This window comes from Mus caroli, chromosome 2, assembly GCF_900094665.2.
Source record: "Mus caroli chromosome 2, CAROLI_EIJ_v1.1, whole genome shotgun sequence".
NCBI classification, from domain to species: Eukaryota; Metazoa; Chordata; class Mammalia; order Rodentia; family Muridae; genus Mus; species Mus caroli.
In genome coordinates, this window is record NC_034571.1 from 153,559,053 (window position 1) to 153,579,294 (window position 20,242).

General features: G+C 40.6%; 1 protein-coding gene across 12 annotated transcripts in view; it reads right to left on the reverse strand.

The window, feature by feature from the left end:
* Ptprt (protein tyrosine phosphatase receptor type T) overlaps nucleotides 1–20,242 on the reverse strand; it is a 1,083,833-nt gene that overhangs the window by 148,337 nt on the left and 915,254 nt on the right. For 7 of the 12 annotated variants that reach the window (XM_021156880.1, XM_021156879.1, XM_029473984.1 and 4 more), the window contains one exon: nucleotides 13,669–13,698. The exons of the other annotated variants lie outside the window; for them this stretch is intronic. In XM_021156880.1, the coding sequence (XP_021012539.1) occupies nucleotides 13,669–13,698 (30 nt within the window). The remainder of the gene's footprint in view (nucleotides 1–13,668; nucleotides 13,699–20,242) is intronic. 12 annotated transcript variants of the gene reach the window in all.

Below are 20,242 nucleotides of genomic sequence, written 5' to 3' on the forward strand. Positions count from 1 at the left end.
GGAAGGAAGGAAGGAAGGAAGGAAGGAAGGAAGGAAGGAAGGAAGGAAGGAAGGAAGGGAGGGAGGGAGGGAGGGAAGGAAGGAAGGAAGAATTGAGTGAGGGAAGAAGTGGAGGGAGGGCTAAAATCTAGCAGCTGAACCCAAACTTGTACCTTTTACAATAGGGCTGTTTACAGTGTGATTATTAGTCTCCTCACAGGTCCAAACAAAACCAGCATTCAACATCCTTAAATGATGAGAGATGAGATTATAGAAGTATAATATACTAAGTATATTCTCCTTCCCCATCCTAGTGACTTGGGAACATATCCATGTTAATATGGTCAAAGTATCCACTGTGAAGTCGTCTATTAAAAAAAATGAAACAAAACAAGAAAAGTAAAACAACACCTTAAGTCCCACTCCTTCATGGAACCTTTTGTGTTTAGAAAAGATAAGGAAGAAAAAATATAGCCTAAAATTCTATTCCCATAGCTTAGATCTGAGATTAGATTTTTTTTTTTTATGAGAAGGTCTCTTCTTATCCTGTTGATGCCCAGATGATAAATGGTGTGGGGAAGAAAGAACAAACTACAAAGATTCTCTTGGCTTTGCTCTATTTCTTTTTAGCACATTGTTGCTAAGGTGTTTTCTGAAACAAATCTACCCTTCTTTAGTTTTGAGGCTCAATTTGGTTTATAGGCTTAATAAAATTGTATTTTCACATTTTACAAGAATTCAAGTCTCCCATTAACAACAGCATTTTTATGGTACTATACTTCCCATGCTCCTGGAAAGCACGTGGGTGGTTGTAACTTATGCAACACTCTTAGAATGTTCTGAGTAGGGGTTCAAAGCCACTGGGATAAAACCTTGCTTTAGAAAGCAGCTTCTCTCTCTCTCTCTCTCTCTCTCTCTCTCTCTCTCTCTCTCTTATATAAAAGGTTTCAGCAGTAGTATGATATGCTGGTGGAGTGATACAAGTGAAGAACACGTTTCCTAGGAGACTAGTCATGGCCAAGGAGCCTTTCCTCCTCATATTGGCACCCAGACCCTGATAAGAAATCATGTCAGCAAATAATTACGTACAGTTTAAATATGTGCCTGGGACAGTATTGCCATTTCTTCAATGACCTCTATTCATTTATGAACAGGACAAGCAAGGGTGGTCTACTCAACACTGTAAAAGGAAATGGTTAGGTTGACCAGATGGCTCAGTGGGCAGAAAGCACCTGCCACCAAGCTGATAATCTGAATTCTATCCTCAAGACCCACATGGTGGAAAGAGAGCCAACTTCTACAACTTGTCTTCTGATCTCTACACACATGGCACAACAGGTGTATGCCTCACCCCATATGTACTCACAAGAACAAACAAAAAAAAAATAAAGGAGGTTTTTTAAAAAGGAAATAGTACCATCAAATATCCTGTCCTCTGTAGTCTTTGATTGTCAAATGCATGTTCCATCATCACAATTAAAGCCATTCTAACTGATGACTCTCTAGATCCAGAGGATCATGGGAAGGTTTTGGTTAAATAGAGGTCATGCCTCTCCTCTTCCAAATTCCCTTTTTCAATGATGCTGAATTCTCAAGCTCTTGCAACTGGGGGTGGTCCTCAACCCGGGTTAATGTATAAATAAGCTAGTAGACTTTACCATATTTATATACTCCCCAACTAGTTGAATTCAAATATCTCAAAAACTTCTTTCCAGGTTGTAGATGGTGGCCTCCTTTCTATGTGACTGCCAACTTTTTTTCTCTAGAGTTTCTACCTTTGCACCAACTTACCTGGGGCTCTGTCCTCAGGAAGGTGGTGATGTGTCTGGTGAGGCATTTTATAATAGAACACGAAGGCCCTATGTTCCTAACTTGTGGTGACTTGCATTTTAATGGAAGGTTTTGACAGCTGTATCATACAGAACAAGTCTACACCTCAGTACCTGTATTTGCAATTAGCTGTGGTAGAAATGAAACTGCCAACTGCAGTCTTTTTTTCTTCCTATTGATACACAGAGTCTGCTAGTATTAAATAACATTTCCTAAACTGATGTTTCTGGCCAGAGTCACCAATTTGTCTCTGATCTCTCTTGTTGGTGTCACCACAGATGGATGCCAGGGGAGCAGGTGTCCTATACAAATTTCTCAGAGAAGAAATTTTTATAAAGCATAAGAACCACCATTTACAATAATTCTACATCTTTGTTCCCCTGTATTTCTTTCTTAGATAAACCCAACAATAGTTGGTGCTACAGTTCCAATAATTTCTAGTGATATTCACCCTGAATATGTAGTTTACTACTTAATCTCTTAACATAGCTCATTGATTCAAGGACTGCCAGTGCTATTGGCAGATAAGAAAACTAAAACCCAGGGGTTTGGGATTCACAGCTGCTAAGCAGTAAAACTAGGATTCAAACTTTTTCTCTGACCTTTTCATCCCCCTTTCCCTTTCTTCTCCATTCATTTCTTTCTCTTTTATTTTCCTTGCAAAGTCTTTTTACCCCAAGGATGCCACAAAACCAGCTATGAAAAATAAAGGTGTGAGTTTGTGCTTATATTTGAAGATGGTATGGTCAAGAAGAAAAGTAATTGTATAAGCCAGAATACTAGGAAAGCTGCTTTGAAAGAGTCTCTCCTAGAAATGGCTACGTGAATAAGCTGGATTAATGCCAACACCAAAAGACACATTTATGTGTAAGAAGGAAATTTTCATGGGGTTCCACTCCTAGACAAAGAACTACATCAAGTAATGATGACTGGGAAGAAGAGAAAGGGCCTCTGCTAGGGATGTGGCCCTCAATGTTTATCCACTACAAATGGTCAACCCTGAGACCAAACACACAGAAACAACTAAAATGACTTCAGCAGATTGTCTTTATGTATTTGTGCACATATTATATATGCACATACATATACATGTAATTATAATAGCCCAAAATTTGTTTTGATTAGTTTTATCAATTTGAGAGTGGGCAAGCATGGAAGGGTTGATGGCAGGTATTTGGGAGGTGTTATAGGGAGAAAATGGAAGGAAGGAGGTGATGTAATTCTATTTTAATTAAAAATATTTCCGAAATGTTGTTGGGTCATTTAATCCACAAGATCTTTCCTCACAGTTGTCAATGAAGGCCTCCCCTTTCTACCTTTAGTACACCTCTTTCATGTATTTAGCACATTATTTTACAACTATTTGTTGACATGCCCGTGTCCCTTTTAAGCTGTAAACTCCTCAAAGGAAGAGCATTTTAACTAATTACTCAGAACTTAGCTCTGTAGCTGACACAAGGAAATTACTTGGTAGATATTGTCTTCTCTATGTGACAGAGAAGCCACACTCATGAAATCCCAACAATGTTGCCTAACAAGACCTGCACCGTCACAACACCTGTCACCCTACCATGTCAACCTGGGCAAGACCCACCACTAGATGAAAAGCTCCAGGCAGTTTACAGTTGCTAAGAGAGGGAGAATTTGTTTTCTCCAGGGATGAGCCTCTGATTAGTTGTCCAATTGCAAGTGGCCAGCCCTAAACACGTATATATAGCAGCAACTCTAAGTGAATTCAGCAGTGTTCATTAACGCACGTTCAACACACACACACACACACACACACACACACACACACCAATAGTAACAACAACAAGGTTCATGAATTTGAGAGGGAATAGAGGGGAGATGGGCAAAGTTGGAGAGGGGAGAAGGAGTAAACAATATATAAGCCCAATACTCATGTATGAAATCATCAAAGAAAGGAAAGAAATCCCTTAGTACATGGTCTCACCCTCCAAAGCTGTTCTGAAATAACGCTGTGACTCCTATTTTACAGATGAGAAATAGAACCAGAGATGGGAGTTAAAGATGTCTCTAAAACGTCAGAGCCAGAATGCCCAGGGCTCTTTTATGCTCCGCTCTATCATCTGTCTCATAATACCTTGCTAAATACCTCCAAACCCAACCAGACAAGGAAATAATGAGTGGGAAAGCACTTTGGTAGAGATAAAGCATTATACACAAACAAGATGTAATCATTACCATCAGCAGGCGCATCTCAGGGCTTAGCTTAAGCACTTCCTTCCATTAAAAGCACTCTGGTAAAATATCAAGGAAGGCATTTACCGTGTGTGCATCCCACAGTTCTATCTTTCCTAAGGCTCTATCTGCAGGTATATGTCTTACTTTGAAGAGGCATGCTATACGTCGTGTTCTCAGAAGTAAACCTGCTTCTGTTGCTATGACTGAGTACTTGGGACGCTGGAGATTTAATGGGGTTGTATCAACAAAAGGATATTTCTGTAGTCTCATCTGGGATATATTTGGATCTCTCACAGGTGGGGCTATATAGCAATGGCTCCATGGTCTTCATATCAGCACAGACAACAAATGCCTATGAAGAAAATTGTCTAAGAAAGGATTCTTTAGAGTCTACCCACTAAACAAGGGAGGAAGGAATTACCTTAATTGGTTGATTCACAAAGTGCTCATAGGCTATGAAGAAAGCATGCTCTAGGGAAAGGCACAAAACATACTTAAACCCATTTGTCTCTAGTGGCCAAATTACATATGAGCCAGTGGGAGTGGCACGGACAGTGTTTTGTAATGAGACTCAGAGATTCTGACAGGCTTGCCCTGTCAAGAAGTGGGTAGAAGAAATCAAATAGTGATGTCGTCACAGTGATGACTTAAGGCAACCCATAGGAGCCAGGGTGGCTTTGACAACCCTATGTTGACTATTATATACCCCACGGGGCTACTAGATACACCTGGAGGGGCAACATCAAACAGAAAGTCCTGAAAAGGACAGTCCAGAAGCCTCTATTCTGGGTGACTAAGACCATCCTTCTAGAAAGGGGATCTGAGGATTTGACTACATGGGAGCATTCTCTCTACCCACATTTCAGATACTCCTCTCCATCAGCAGACAGCCCACACGTTTTCCTTTATCATCTTTGTAGCATTCAAACTCAATTGTAGAGTAGAAACATTTAGAAGCCTAGCCAGATGTTTCTACGCTTTAAGGCATCATTAATACCTGGTTGGCATGGAAGCTTATGTTTAGGTGTAAACTTGAAAGTATGGAATAAACATCGTTTCTGATCTCTGGAGGAGAAATAGTTACTTTGTATTTTCCATGATTAAAGTGACAGAGCTCTGGCTTATAGATTGGCTCTGTTTGGTATTCATGACTAATATGGTTCAACTCTAATCCAATAACGTAAACAATAAAGCATCCTTCAATAGCATTCCCTCACCAAATTTATCTGTATACATGATCTAGACTCCTGCATTTATATCTATCTCACTGTGACAGCTTTCATTAATTTCATGCATTTATAATTGTGACATGCAACCTTGAATACAATGTTTCTAGTCTGAATTCAATATAAAATTACAAAGTCTACAGTGATCTGAAAGCCTACCATCAACATATGCCAAAATAAATAAAAATGGATATTAACCAACTCATGCTGAATCGAATAATATATAACTCAATAGAGATAAAACAAGCATGGAGGTATACCCACCACAGATACCCACTCATAAAGATGTCTGAATTAGTCTGCATACTGAGCTACTTGTAGGGCAATGAAAACTGGATAATGAACAGTACAGTAGGGGATGGGCCTGCAGCTGTTCTAAGTAGAGTGTTACCTAAGCAGATCATGACTGAGTTAACAGGTAAGTGCATGAGAGATGAGGGTCATAAAGATGCGAGCCCAGTCTATGGATATGATCCGTGGAAAGTGGAGAAGGCCACCATAAGAGAAGGGGTGACCTTTGTTAAATACATTGGAACTTTCTAGGCACACAAGGCCAGAGTATTCTAGGGAGAACACTGCAGGGACAAAGGCACAATCCAATGGAAGGGACACATCCACCGCAGTGCTGAACATGTCAGGAGAGTTCTCTCAAAGTCATCATACAAAATACCAAACTAAGATGCTTTTTACTATGCAAATTCTGAGTCAGGAAGGCTTTGGTATCATAGGACTATGAGGGAAGATATTTTTTGAGGTTGAAATAGGAGGATTGTATGCTCAAATGCAGTGCTAGCAACTTAATGTGACCCTGACTTAGACACCAACTCCAGTAGATAGACCTGCAGTTGAGGACTGGGCCTACCCATTTATCTCAAAAATTTTAACCCAGAAATGGAAAGACAGGGACAAAAAAAGGAACAGAGACTGAAAGAAAGGCCACCCAGAGACTGCTCCACCTAGGGGTCCATCCCATCTGCAGACACCAAACCCCAACACAAGTGATGCCAAGAATCACTTGCTGCCAGGAGCCTGATATGGCTCTTTCCAGAGAGGTTCTGCCAGGACCTGACCAATACAGATGCAGATACTCACAGCCAACGATCAGATTGAACCCAGGGACCCCAATGGAAAAGGTAGAGGAAGGACTGAAGGAAGTGAAGGGGATTTGCAACCCCATACAAAGAACAGTATCAATGAACTGGACCACTCAGAGCTTTCAGGGACTAAACCACCAATCAGAGAGTATACATAGAGGGAACCATGGCTCCGGATACATATGTAGCAGAGGATGGCCTTATCCAGCGTCAATGGGAGGGGAGTTCTGTGGTCCCGTGAAGGCTTGATGCCTCAGTGTAGGGGGATGCTAGAGCAGTGAGGCAGGAGTAGGGGAGTGGGTGGAAGAGCACCTTCATAGAGGCAAAGGGGTGAAGGGGGGAGGAAGAGGATGGGATGGGGGTTTTGTGGAGGCTTAACTTGGAAGGGGCATAGGATTTGAAATGTAAATGAATAAATGATCAATAAAAAAGAAAACGTGAAAAGGAAGATGGGGTTGCTTAGTGTTAATGTCCTTGTCTAGCATGTGTGAGGTCTTGGGTTCAACTGTGAACCTCCCTCAGCCCCAGTTCAGACAGAAGGCTGCATTTTCAAAGAGATTGGGGCTAGCTGGGGTAGGGTCTATGAATCAGCAGCGATAGTACTGACTTTGTCCTGCCTACAGGGTAAAGTATTGGAGGAGACCAGTTGCCTTCAGGGTGGTTTGGCCTTAGACTGTGATTATGCCCTGGCTGTTCACTTGTCAGCATGTTTTCTGTCAGCTCTGGGTAATTGGTATTGATTGTCTTGCATGGTTTTCTTCTACCCCTATTTTTTTCTTTGTCTTAATTCAAAAGGACTGATGAATTACAGAAAATGATTTTTGAACATCTCTTGACATAGTCATTTGTAAATGCCTCCTTAAATATGCTGTGGCAAGAATACCTGATTTGTAACAGGTATTTATGGAGTGTGGACAGACATAGGCATGATGGAGAAGAACCTGGCCTCTTATATCTTGGTAAAGGCCCTACCAAGAACTAGGTATTTTACAAACACTTTTCTATTGACTATCTATGTGTTTTAAAACCCCGTTTGGCATACCAGGAAACCAACACTAGGCAAATGAAATCATGTGCCTAGGTCACACAGATGCGAACACAGGAGCAAATATTGTCTTAGAATTAAAAAGCAAGGAAAATATAAAATATTAAAAAATGACACCATGTTTATTTTTAACTTTAGCTGTTATATTGTTTGATTTCATCTTGTTCATTCAATTTATATGTGGTTACTAGGGGGTTCACTGTATGTGCCAGGGGAACAGAGACCAGAGAGATAACCCCTCATGAAAGAGAAACCCCTATATAGTGCCTGAGACAGGCCAGCTAGGTGGCCATCTCCCACCTCTATGACGTTTGCACAAAGCACACATCCAAAGAAACTGCTCTCTCCTGGCCACCATAGTGGGTAAATTCTCAGTGACTTTTTAAAAGACTTCCTTGACTAAAATGTCCCTGTTCAGAATAATCACTGTGCCTATCACATACTCTGAGGTAAATTAACCTGTGGACACACGCTAGCTCTTAATAGCCTATCCAAAGGCAAACAGTGAAAAGCTAAAGTTGCTGAGAGCTGCTTTAATATAGAAAGGCAAATATGAACCCCACAGAGCATTTATGTCGGCTCAGAATGGAAGGAATGAGGGCTTCACTTGGAAAATACCTACCGATAGTGATTATCTTGTGATGTTACATACATACACTTTTTAATTATGCTGGGAAGCCATTGTCATTGTCACCATCTTGTAAATGAAGGGACAGAGGCTCACAGTGGTTCCAGGATTGTTAAAACCTGATAGGGAAGGTAGATCAAGAATGCTGATCTAGTGTGACATCCAAACATGTTACTTCCACCTGTGTGTGTGTGTGTGTGTGTGTGTGTGTGTGTGTGTGTGTGTGTTGGATGCATGCATACATGTTTTCCTAAATTCTTTGTGTCCCTGGGTTTCCAGATTCACAGTTCTGCTTGTACTGTNTCCTTTATTATCCTGGTCACAGATAGTTTTGGCCAATCTCACACCAACACCCTGGTTAGCTCTGACAGCAACCGAGTACATTCTACCTCTCTTCAGAGGCCTTCTACATAGACAGACTTGCCTTTGAACCCTGGGCAAAGGCTCCCTATTCATTGTTCTTGCCATTACCTTTCCCCAAGAATGGGGGCTTGGTGAGAAGAACAGGCAGAGCTTGAAGTTCATGTGGGCCTGAGTTCAAAGTCTGGCCCCACTGCTTTGCTTTTGGTCTATGAGTTATAAAAACATCTTAAACCTGGGTTCTGACATCTAAATGAAGCTATGACTATGATTCCTATCTCACAAAGTCTCGTTCTAAATGAGCCTGACACACAGTAGGGATCAGCTGGAAGTTCCTTTCATTTCCACCCTTTGTTAGTTGGTAGAAAGAGTACCAAATTCAACTTTTCATGGTTAACACCAAGCATAGTATGTTGCACACAGCAGGAGCTCAGAAAAGCAGGATGAATCTCATGAAGTCCAGGACAGGGATTGGCAATCAATGGTCCATTGCCTGATGCTTTGGTTGCTTTGTTTAGTGGTCTCTATTGGAAGATAGACATACATTATCTATTATTGTTTATAGACTTCAAAAAGAAAGCTAAAAAATTTATTATCTAGTCCCCTTCTAGAAAATGCTTGAGAACCTTGGTCATATGTGTGTGTGTGTGTGTGTGTGTGTGTGTGTGTGTGTGTGTGTGTGTGTGTGTATGTGTGTGTGTGTGTGTGTGTGTGTGTCCTTTCAAGGAAGGTGAGTACTTGAAAGCTGTTTTGCTTTGAGGCTATAGAAGTTCCTCTATTTCTTACACTCTACATATTATCATGTGTCTATTTTATTTATCTTTGTCTTAGCTTCTATTCATCCCATTTTTATGCTATATACTCTTTCTGCTCTCTCCTATTAGACATTTCTACATTAGTGAATAAGTTTCTTTCTTTCTTTTTTCCTCTTTTTCTTTTTCTTTTTGGTACTTATTCCTTAATTCCTAAAACCTTGGCAGGAGTCCAGCATATAGTAGGCTCTTCATTATTTGTTGAGTGAATTAGCATTGGTTTCACAGTAAAGATTGGTTAGGTAAACCACAACAGAGGAGATACACACACACACACACACACACACACACACATACCATCTGGGGGATTTTAGAGAGAATGTGTTCTAGATTCCTAGGAGCTGAATATTTTCTTTTTTCTTTTGTTGTAAATGGGACAACTGGGCTTCTGGCTTACTTATTGCTTCTTAAAGTGTAATATGAACACAATTCAGCAAAGGGAGTTGCCATAGTTCCGGTTCCAATTCATGAAATTACTTGGTGTCTAGATTGTGGCTGCATTTTCCACAAGTTCCTCCTGTTGCTCAAGTTGCTGGTTTATGTCCTGAAAAATGGGGGTTCAAGGATCTATTCCAGCACTTAGAGGAGGGAAAATGTGGAGACCATCACTGTCAGTCTGTCTTCCAGCCTTTTCTGATTTTATTTTTATTATTTTTTAATTTTTATTTTATTTGTGTGTGTGTGTGTGTGTGAGTGCAGACATATATGTATACTATGGCATGCATATAGATGTCAGAGTACAACCTCAGAAGTGGGTTTCTTTCTCCTTCTACTGTGGGTTCTGGGGAACCATCTTGAGTTCTCAGACTTATGAGTGAATACTTTCTCCTGGCGAGCCATCTTGATGACCCATTTCCATTCTGTTCTTTTTCTTCTGCCTTGTCTTTTTTAGTCCAATGATCCAGACCAATCTTTCTATCTTCTAGGCTGGTCTTTGTCTCCAAACAGCTTGCCTCCAGACCTCCCTTTCCATAGTTTCCCAAAATCCAACATCTTCAGCCTCTCTCATGCCCACCATTTAGTGTATAACACATACAAGTGATTTTTCATATTGGAATGCACTGACTGTCCCCTCACCTTCCACCTCTGTCCTCTGTACCATTTGTTATGGCTTTTTACCTCTCCTTCTGTAGTGACATCTCTTCCCTTCTACCATCTATTTGCTTTGTCATCCTGCATTCACCTTCTCACCCCTGCCTGTGGATTGTTAAGGATGTTCATTTCAGGAGCCTTGGCCCTTTACTCTGTTTGCTTCTATTCTTTCTTGAGTTTTAATTGTCCCACCCCATATTCTCCCCTGTCACCCTCAGAGTAAGGTTACAAATATCTTCTTCCTGTCTACATTCTGCTTCTGCATTCCCAAGGTTGCCTGGGCATTTTTACTTGGGAATTCTACCGGCTTCCTCAAATTAACATATCTATGGTCATATTTATCTTCTTTTCTCCCAGCCATTTTTCCCTTCCATGGATGCTTCTCTTTCCAGTTCAATCCATTCTCCACCCCTTTCATTGCTGCATGATGTTAGAAAGGCTTGCCTACAAAACTGCACTTTGATGCGGACTTAGTAAACTAATTATGCACAGATATCTGTTATATACTAGTGGTTTCTCCTACTCAGGAAGATTAAGTGTCCCTTATCCATTCAGGTTCTCTGGTGCTCAAATACTTCAATGCTAGCAAGTATTTTCTAGAAGTTAGGTATGGAAAGATGATGCCCTAGGAAAAACCAAACTACCTACAGCTTCTCTCTGGAAGGCAAAATACTGCAGAGACTTCTTTACAGTGACACACAACAGGTGCTTTGGGATTGATGAATATAAATGTATAAATATTATCAGAGAACCATCATGTCCCATGCACATGCATATGCTTCTCAGAACATGCCTGAGTTTCATGTCCTAGGTCTTGTTGGGTTTCATGTTCTAAAACATATCACACAGAACCTCATGTTCATACCAATTGAAAGTCTGCTGTTCATTGTCACACTTGAGCTACAAGTATTTGAATACCTGCCTCTAATACTTCTAACTGTTCATCTTTGATTCTGTCACAGGTACTGGCACAGCACAGAACAGAGACTCCATGTCTAGATATGTAATGTAGACCAGCTAACCCAGAGATTAAGAATATACACAGAATTTGTGCTAGTTACTATGTGTCCATACCCGCTATGGATTGCATAAGAACCCTTGTAAGATCAGTGGACCTCCCAGGGGCCATCATTACTGTCACAAACCTATTCTCTTTCTAAAAGGGAGTAGGAAAAAACCTAATATTTCATGAGCAGAAATACTTTACCAAATCATCTCATTCTTTCTTCAAGGCAAGTGTGTGAATTAAGTAAAATTTCCCTTTAGTATCAGAAAAATGAGACTTGGAGTCTAGGAACATTGGCAAGGTAAGACATGAGTATAAAACTACACGGATCCTAAACCTCCTACTCATTCCATCAGAATAGATGCATTGTATTGTATGTCCACAGCTTTGAAAATGCTATTCAGACCAATCAAAATGGTCATTTCTCCAGCATTGGACAAATCTACCTTTAAATCCACTGGTAAGTATATCCATCCACATTAATAAGCTTATACTTAATTTGGTGTCCCTATACTATACATAATTTTTAACTGGTATTGTTGTGGATTTGGTTTAACATTGCTTATATTATATAAATTTGGTCCCCAAAATTGCACGAGAATCTGCACACCTGCACATAAGACACTGAGGTACCCTGCTCCAGTTAGTTTTGATTGGTAAATAAAGTTGCCAGTGGCCAATGGCTGGGAAAAGACAGGGGCAGGACTTTTGGATTTCTGGGCAAGGGACTGAGGAAGGAGCAGGAAGAGAGTTGGCCACCATGTCAGGGAAGGAGAGGAGACATTATGCCTGAGGTGTAGAACAGAGAGACAGCCAACATGTAAGAGCCAGCGAAGAGCAGACCCAGCCCCCCTCCACTGGATCTAGGGCAGCAAAGATGGAATATAGATTTTAGTAAGTAATAACTCAGGAATATCAGAGGGGAGTACGTTAGCCATGTGGAGGTTAGAAAGTAGCCTGGCCATTGAGCTGCTAAAAGCATATTAGAATATAAAGGCTGTGTGTGTGTGTGTGTGTGTGTGTGTGTGTGTGTGCGTGTGTGTGTGTGTCTTTCATTTGAGAACCAAGAACATTGGGGTGGGTAGTGAGGAATGTGTGCAGCCACCACTGCCAGGATTGATTTGAGTAGTGATAAATGGAAAGTGCTACATGGTATTTTATTATTTGTTCCTGCTGATATCTTAGACAGGCAAGAACACCATATGGTGATATTGAAGGTCCTTATTTCTGCATTCTCACTAACTGGAATACAGTGTGTGTACTCAATGCTCAAGGTGTGTTTGCTAAGTGAACAGGTAAGGCATAGCTTCTAGGACCTTTGGCAGTAGCGGTGGAGGGCATTGGTCCCTATGTGAATGATGGTGGTGGTATCATTTTCTCTGCTCACAGCTTGACACCAACTGAGCAGGATGGATCAGGAAGCCACTCTCTGTCTTCATCTCTACCTGGGGAGGTTTCAGCAGAGGCTATTGTGAGGCCAGGCTTTCTCACAAGGCTGTGTTTGCCAAGGATAAGGGAAGATCTAAAATGGAGGGTAATACTGTTGACTAAGAACCTGGCATTCTGAGCTCTGGTCCTATCCTTATGCTAGCTGAATATGCGATGGGTTTTCAGATTTCTCTATTTTATTTTCTCATTTTCCAAATCCAGAGATGCATGTTGGGACTATGAGAGCATTTCAGTGGTTTCCCAAATGTTCCTCGGGAAGGATCTATTAATTAAAGTTTCTTCTCCTTTACCCTTGTGTTTTGAAAAGCTCTGATTTGATGTCAAAATCACTTTTATTTAGTGAGTTGTAAAAAGTTGATAAGTCAGCAGCCATCATTAGCTGTGAACAAAATGTATGGATAAAGTGATATAATTAATGTTAAAAGCCAAACAGGGAATTTCAGCTGAAAGCCAAGACCTTGGATGTTTCTGTCATCCTTGATGCTAGGTTGGAATAGTCAGGCCTCCCTGTAGTCTTCCTGGTACATCAGAAAGAGCCAATGGACTCCTTTTTATCCCGTAAGTCCCCAAGACTACTTCTTCCCTGAAGAGGCACAAAGGGACCCAGAAGCTCCCGAGATCTGTGATTCTGTCTTACCTGCCCCTCCTGCTGGAACTGAGGTGCTGCTAGTTAGAAACTGACACTCACAAAGGAGAACCAACCCCTCACACCTTCAAAGGTGCGAGGGAAAAATCAGGATGACAGAAACAGAATAGACAGGAACAATGACAGCGCATTTTCAAACAGAAAGGCATCCATACAAAATAAAAACCTTCCAGACTACAGAAGACAGAGGTGGATATGAGAAACCAACAGACAACCAATCGGTTGGTGCAGGAGAAAGTGCATGCTACAGGCTCCCTTCTGGGGCACAAAGTGGTTAACACCGGCTCGATACTTACAAGTAATAGGAGTACGAATAAGCATTTCTTCTATAGATTGATGGGCAGTCAGATGAAGGAAATGTCCAAAAGGGGGAAAAAGAAAAGACAAACAAAGAAGAATTAGATTTATATGAAATCGTGATTCTTAGAAATGCACATCATATTAGTAACCCTGACCTCAAGGAGATGCATGTTCTTAAACATCAGCTACTATCAATGATGGAAGAAGTGAGCAAGCCTTCACCTCTGACAGAGAGGCTCATCACCTCACACAGAGGAAGCCACGTTTGGTGCTGGCTGTTTGTACTGTTTTAAAGTTCTTCCTTACAGACAGATCAAACAAACTTCATTATAATTATGGATTTTTTTGAATGTCTTTGATAAGCTTTGCATGGAAGCCTAGAAATAGGTTACCAAACTTCCACATTCCAGTATTCCTGGGATCCAAGCAATGACACAGACACAGTAGCACCTTTCATCAGGAAAGACTGCCTCCAAATCTATTCTATAGGAGGTCACAGAAAAGGCAGGGAAATATCTAAGCAGCATCCTGGATAGCTCTCCTGACATTTACATTTCCCAGGCTCATGTATAGTATCTACCCCAAATAATGAGTCATGGATGACCTAGGTGACAAATAGAATGTGGTAAGATTGTAGTCTGCGATTTCCAAGCTAGGTGTTCTGTTTATTTGTTTTTTGCTATTATTTTAAAAGATGTTTTGTAGTTTCTTTTTTCTGGACCCCTCTATTGGATGCCAGAATTTCTATGTAAGAAATTCAACTTTGCCAATGCTGCCATGCTGAAGAGAACACATGGAGAAGCTCTGGGATTACACAAAGAGAAAGAAATGACCAGGTACTTTCCAGTCTTTCCAGGCCAAGCTAGAATTCAAACAAGTTATCTCAGCGGAGACCATGAGTATCACAGAACAGAAATATGTCATTTCCTTTATGTCCCATCCAGAGTGAATCCCCAGGCAAAATAAAAAATAATTTTTTACATCATTAGACTTTGAAGGTTGTTACATAGTAGGACCAGGGCAAAGTTTAACATCATGAAGAAGCAATGTACTGAGAAAGAAGCATTCTAGCCCCGAGTGTCAACAGTTCCTAACTTGAATAAAGTTTGTGACTCTATGTTCTATCTACTGCCATTGATTTTCCAACTGTATTCTAAGATTCCAGGAATTCTTCAGAGAAGTCATAGGGAAGATATCATAAAAGTGGGTCTGTTGGCCCCCTACTAGTCACCAAAGCTAGGGAATTGATATTTGTATCTATTTTATATATGTAGCATTTCACATGGCTAAGAATTCAGGCTTCTGAATGGAAGCTTGAAAAATGGCTGCCTTCAGGCTTTCCCTAATGTCCCCACTAGTTCTTGGCTTCTAAATAATCACAAACTTTTATGTATGTCCACTAAATTCCCTTTGTTGTAATTTATCTTACACTGTAAGAAAAATAAATAGGGATGTTTTTTATTTCATATCAGCTTTATCTACATTGTGATGCATTTGAGGACTATGAAAAAACTGCTAGGAAATTCAAGTTCCCAAATATCCTCCCGAGAAAGCAAGAAGAGTGCCCTCCCCTCTTGAATTATTTCACTAATTGCAATTATGATCCCATTTGCTTGTCAAGAGAAGATTCAGTCTTTATAGCCACAGAGATGTGTTAGTCACACACATTCATAGCTCAGGATTTCTACCTTTCAAGTCAGAAGTAGCAAAGGCCCCCAAGGCAGGGCTAGCAAAGCCCCAACCAATAACCCTAAAAGTCCAGAAGAAAAGTGAATGGTAAGAAAACATAAAGAACCATGCTTTCTCAGTATGCTGAGGTAGGGAAAATGAATCAAAGCAGAGCAAGATCCAGTGATGCTCCCTGCTTCCCCCAACCCCAGTCCAAGTTTTTCAGAATCCTCAACCAAATGAATAATGGCCCTTGAGAATGAAATGGAAAGACCAAGATCTGTGATGGATGGAAACTGGATGAGTCATCAAATCCCCATTCACTAGCCATGGTTGGCATTGGTCATTCTTCTGCTTCACCAATGGCTGGTGCAGTGCCAGGAAATGCTATTCTTTAGAAGCAGGCAGCTCAGGATCCCGTTATCTCTTGCTATGACTTGAATGTCTCCTTGGAAGCTGGTAGTGTAACTTGACCCACCCCCCCAACTCATGTGCTGATGAAATCAGAGACCTGCTGAAGGTGTTGGAGACAGAGGTGGAGACAGAGATGGAAACATCAGGGTCAGGGGCATATCAGAACTAGTGGCTTTGAAAGAAGAGGCAGACATAGCTAGTCTGTTTACAGGATGGTACTCTCCAACCATGTGCTGCTGCAGCAAGATGGCCCTTTGCAGAAGAAGAACAGATGCTGACAGCCTGCTGTTGGATCTACCCAGAACCATGAGGAATAGGTTTGTTTTCTTTATAATTTACCCCATCTCAGGCCTTTTGCTACAATAATAAAATAGATTAATTCTTCTACATATGTCAAGCAACTTGAGAAGCGAGAGGCTAATGTTGCAATTTCAGCTTACTGTGACATTTTAGACAAGCAGACTCCTCCTCTCAACCTGTTTCCTGATCCTTGTACTAAGTTGTTGCCACAGATGACAGACACATCAAATAGCTTTTGGGTCATGGAAATACAAGAAGCTGCAACATGCTGGTACTACCATTTACAGCGGAGTAGCCTGGAGCAAGTAATTATGTAGGCCCTTGTTCCAATTTCTTCAACTCAAACATTGGAAGCAGTGACTGCTTACTCCTAAGAGTAATCATGGGTATGTGGTCATTCACATCAGATTTCTCTATTTGGATTATATTTAAATAATATAAAACAGAGTATATAGTCTTTTTCAGAAATTATGCTAAATTAATATTAGTTAATACTAATCTATATTTGGAATAGGCTAAGCATAGATGAAAAATCTACAGATATAAAATTTGTTGCCTCTTTCTTTCATCACCAAGATAATGAAGGCAGTAAAAATAGTTATCAATTATATATATATTACAATATATAACACAATATATATAAGTATATTACTTAAAATATAAAATTTGCTAGGCACCAGCACTATTCTATGACCTTCCCACAGATTAGCTTGTAGATTCCTTACAAATGCCTGAAGAGAAGGATCCTATCATCTTCACATGACAGAAGAGGAAACAAAGGCAAATGTGGTGAAGATGATGCAACCAGTATGCAAATTTGATGACATCATCTCTCCAAAGGTCATGTTCTTAGCCACCATGTAGCTTACACTGCTTGAGGGCATAAGAAAATGGGGCACCAAGAGTAGACCAACCCTGACAATGTCCCATGCCTCATCTATTTGAATCTTCCTTACAAAAGCAGACAACGTTACTATTAATTTTAATTGAGGAGCCCAAGGATTTAAGAAGGCACCCCTCACAGACTCTCCATCTGTGGAGATACTGGAAACATACTGTATTGGGCTGGGTTTCTTTCAAATCTGCAGTCACTCCCTCTTATGGAGCAGACTGTGTTCAATATTCTGGTCCTCTCTATTTTCTGCTCTCAACATTCAAGGGTAACTTCTTTGGGGCCACCTCCTCCTAACAACATGTTTTTTTCCCATTCAAACATAGATGGCCTGTTCCAGAAACCTTTCCTGAGTTATCGTGGAGGTCACCAAAACTAGTGCTGTCTTTGAACCACTGTCAAAGAAACTTCTAGAATGGTAGTGATCTGTGGTTTTCTAATAACGGGCAATCATTTCTCAATCAAGTTGCAAAGTCACAGGCATTTACTCTGTGGCCGTAACACAGTTTACATGTGTGCATTCTCTAAACCTTGAAGAAGATTTACTGAAGGTCTGAATTTACAAGGATACACTGATATTGCAGATAACAGATTGCCTGAAACCAAAACTCTTGAACACAAAGACAGCTGTGCTTAGGAAAGAAAAGGAAAAACACAATATCCCCAAATTTAATAAATCAAATACTGCAGAATCGCCTTTTTAGATAGCTGACAAAACTGGCTTCGGGTTTCTCTTTGTTTTATATCATTTTAACAGTGCTGAGTTGTCTATATAACCACACATATGGCCATCTACTCATCTATCTGGCCCATAAACTTATCCATCCGTCCATTCATCCATCCATCCATCCACTTAACAATTCATCCCTCTATCTATCCATTCAGGGCATAGACCCACCCATTCATCTATTTAATCCACTCACTTCACCCATCATCCATCCAACAGCACATTCATTATCTATTCAAACATCATTTCATTATTAATTAAAAAAATTCCTGAGAGTCTACTAATATACCCATCTCTGCCAAGTACTTTAAATAGACAAATGATATTCTAATCCAGCCCACCTGGTCTAATATGAAAGCCAGGCAAGAAAATTATAGAGGAGGCAATAATAATAGATAGCACTTTAATGCAAGGCAATCACTTATGTACCAGATATTAGTGTAAGACCATCACAGAAGAGGTGGCAGAGGGATTGTAAGACCCAAAGGAGGTAGATGACTTGATAGAAACAGAGGACACAGCAGGGCAGTTGCATGCATAAATGCACAGCAGATGATATAGCATGTACAAGACCCATGACAGCTCAAGCCAGATATAATCTCAGCATAGAGGGAGGAGTGGGCACAAAGTCCAAGCCCTCAATGAGAAGATGTTGTAAGTTGATGGATGCTGGGAGGAAAATCAGTTTTGTTTTCTTTAAGGGTACATAGTCCCTGATGGGCTCACCTGTTCCAGTAGAAGACCACATAGGCAAGGGTATCTGAGGAGCATCAACCTTACTTGATGTGTTTGTTTTTTAAAGGGGATATAAAGTTGTGTGGGTAGGGAAGGTATGTTGGATGTGTGAACAGTGAAGGGAAGGGTGAATGTCATCAAATACATTGTGTGAAATTCTCATGGAATGAAAAATGAAAGTTAAATGTAAAAAAAAAAAAAGCTACTACTTAAACAGTATAGTATTAGTTATGTACCAGATACTATTGTAAGTAAATCATGTGGACTAATTATCCTTACCATAGCCCTATGAAACCTTGTTATCCTTATGTTACAGACAAGGAAAGTGAGGTTCAAGGAATCAACTTTCCCAGATTTACATAACTGGCAAGTAGCATGGCAGGTGTTAGAGTCCTGGCCATCTTAGTTCAAGAGCCAATGTCACAAACCATTGGGCTACATTTTTTTCCATGTTTGAATGATAAAGTCACAGAGAAGCCAGGCTTGTAAGTGGGTATTTTCAGGTATATGGAATTGTTTACTGCCCTGAGTGGGTGACTAGTAAAGTACAAATGCCATGATATGGAAAGGAACATTGTCTCTGTCCTAAAGGCGAGCCCAAAAGTCATCTGGAGAGATACTTGTTCTAGATGAATGATCATAAGGGTTGTGTGACGAGAAAGTTGGAGGGAAAAGGGACAGTGGTCTCTAAAGATAAAACAAGAGTCAAGATGAGATGTGGGGCACTTTTCTTCACAATAATCATGGGATGGGAAATAAGGGAAATGTGAAAGAGGCTTAAGATACACAGTAATAGGTGTCTAAGTGTGTGCAAATGGAAACAGGCTTTCAAGCATCCAGACTTAGTATAAGCACAAATAGAAAGGGGGATGGGAGAGTTGTTCGCTGAGTATATGGGAAGCAGCTGTTCAGCACAGGGTAGGTCCAAGATGACAGATTTCATTCGTTGGTTTGTTTGTTTCTCACCTCAATGACCCTTTCAAAATTATGGCACACAATTTTGCATCCCAATTTCATCTAGGGTAGATATTATTATTTAAGAGTTTGAAAAGAGTACGAACTTCAATATCAGATGTCCTCACTTTGAGACACAGTACTGTCACATAGTCATGTGACTTTGGGTAATTTTCTAACACTTTCTGTTTCAGTTGTATGACATACAGCACATGAGTGCTCGCGCGCACACACACACACACACACACACACACACACACGTACTCAATAACATGCCCAGGCTCGCTTAACTAGTCCAGTTTATCTCACTCTTTTGCTTGTATTTAGGTTTTCTCATGGGCTACTTCCTTCTTCAGCACTAGGTTATATGATAAATGCCCAGAAGAAGACTTGAGCCGGCAATATGGGGAATGGGCTGTATGCAATGGACTGTCTGTCATTAGGAAGACAATGCGATTGTCAATGGGGTAGGAATGTGGGAAGACATTCCTAGGCCATCATACTTGGTAGTGATATTTAGAAGAACTTGGGGGTAGGGGTCAACATTTGACACTAATAAGACTCTTGTACGTAAAGAAATATGTCATCGGGAGAATCATATCTCCAAAGCCTGAGTATAGCAAAATTAAGAGAGGGAAAGTGGTGTTTGAACCTAAGCTCCTGTTTCCTGCTCTATGATTTACTTGCTTTCTATTGGTCATTCAGGACTGGTGAAAATTAGCATCTTGGGCTCTGGAATCACTGTCTGGATTTATTTCTAAACATATCCCAGCACCTTGGCCAACTCATATAACCCCTTTGAGCTTCAGTTTCCAGTTTTAAGAACAAAACAAAGAGCCGGGTGTGGTGGCGCANGCCTTTAATCCCAGCACTCGGGAGG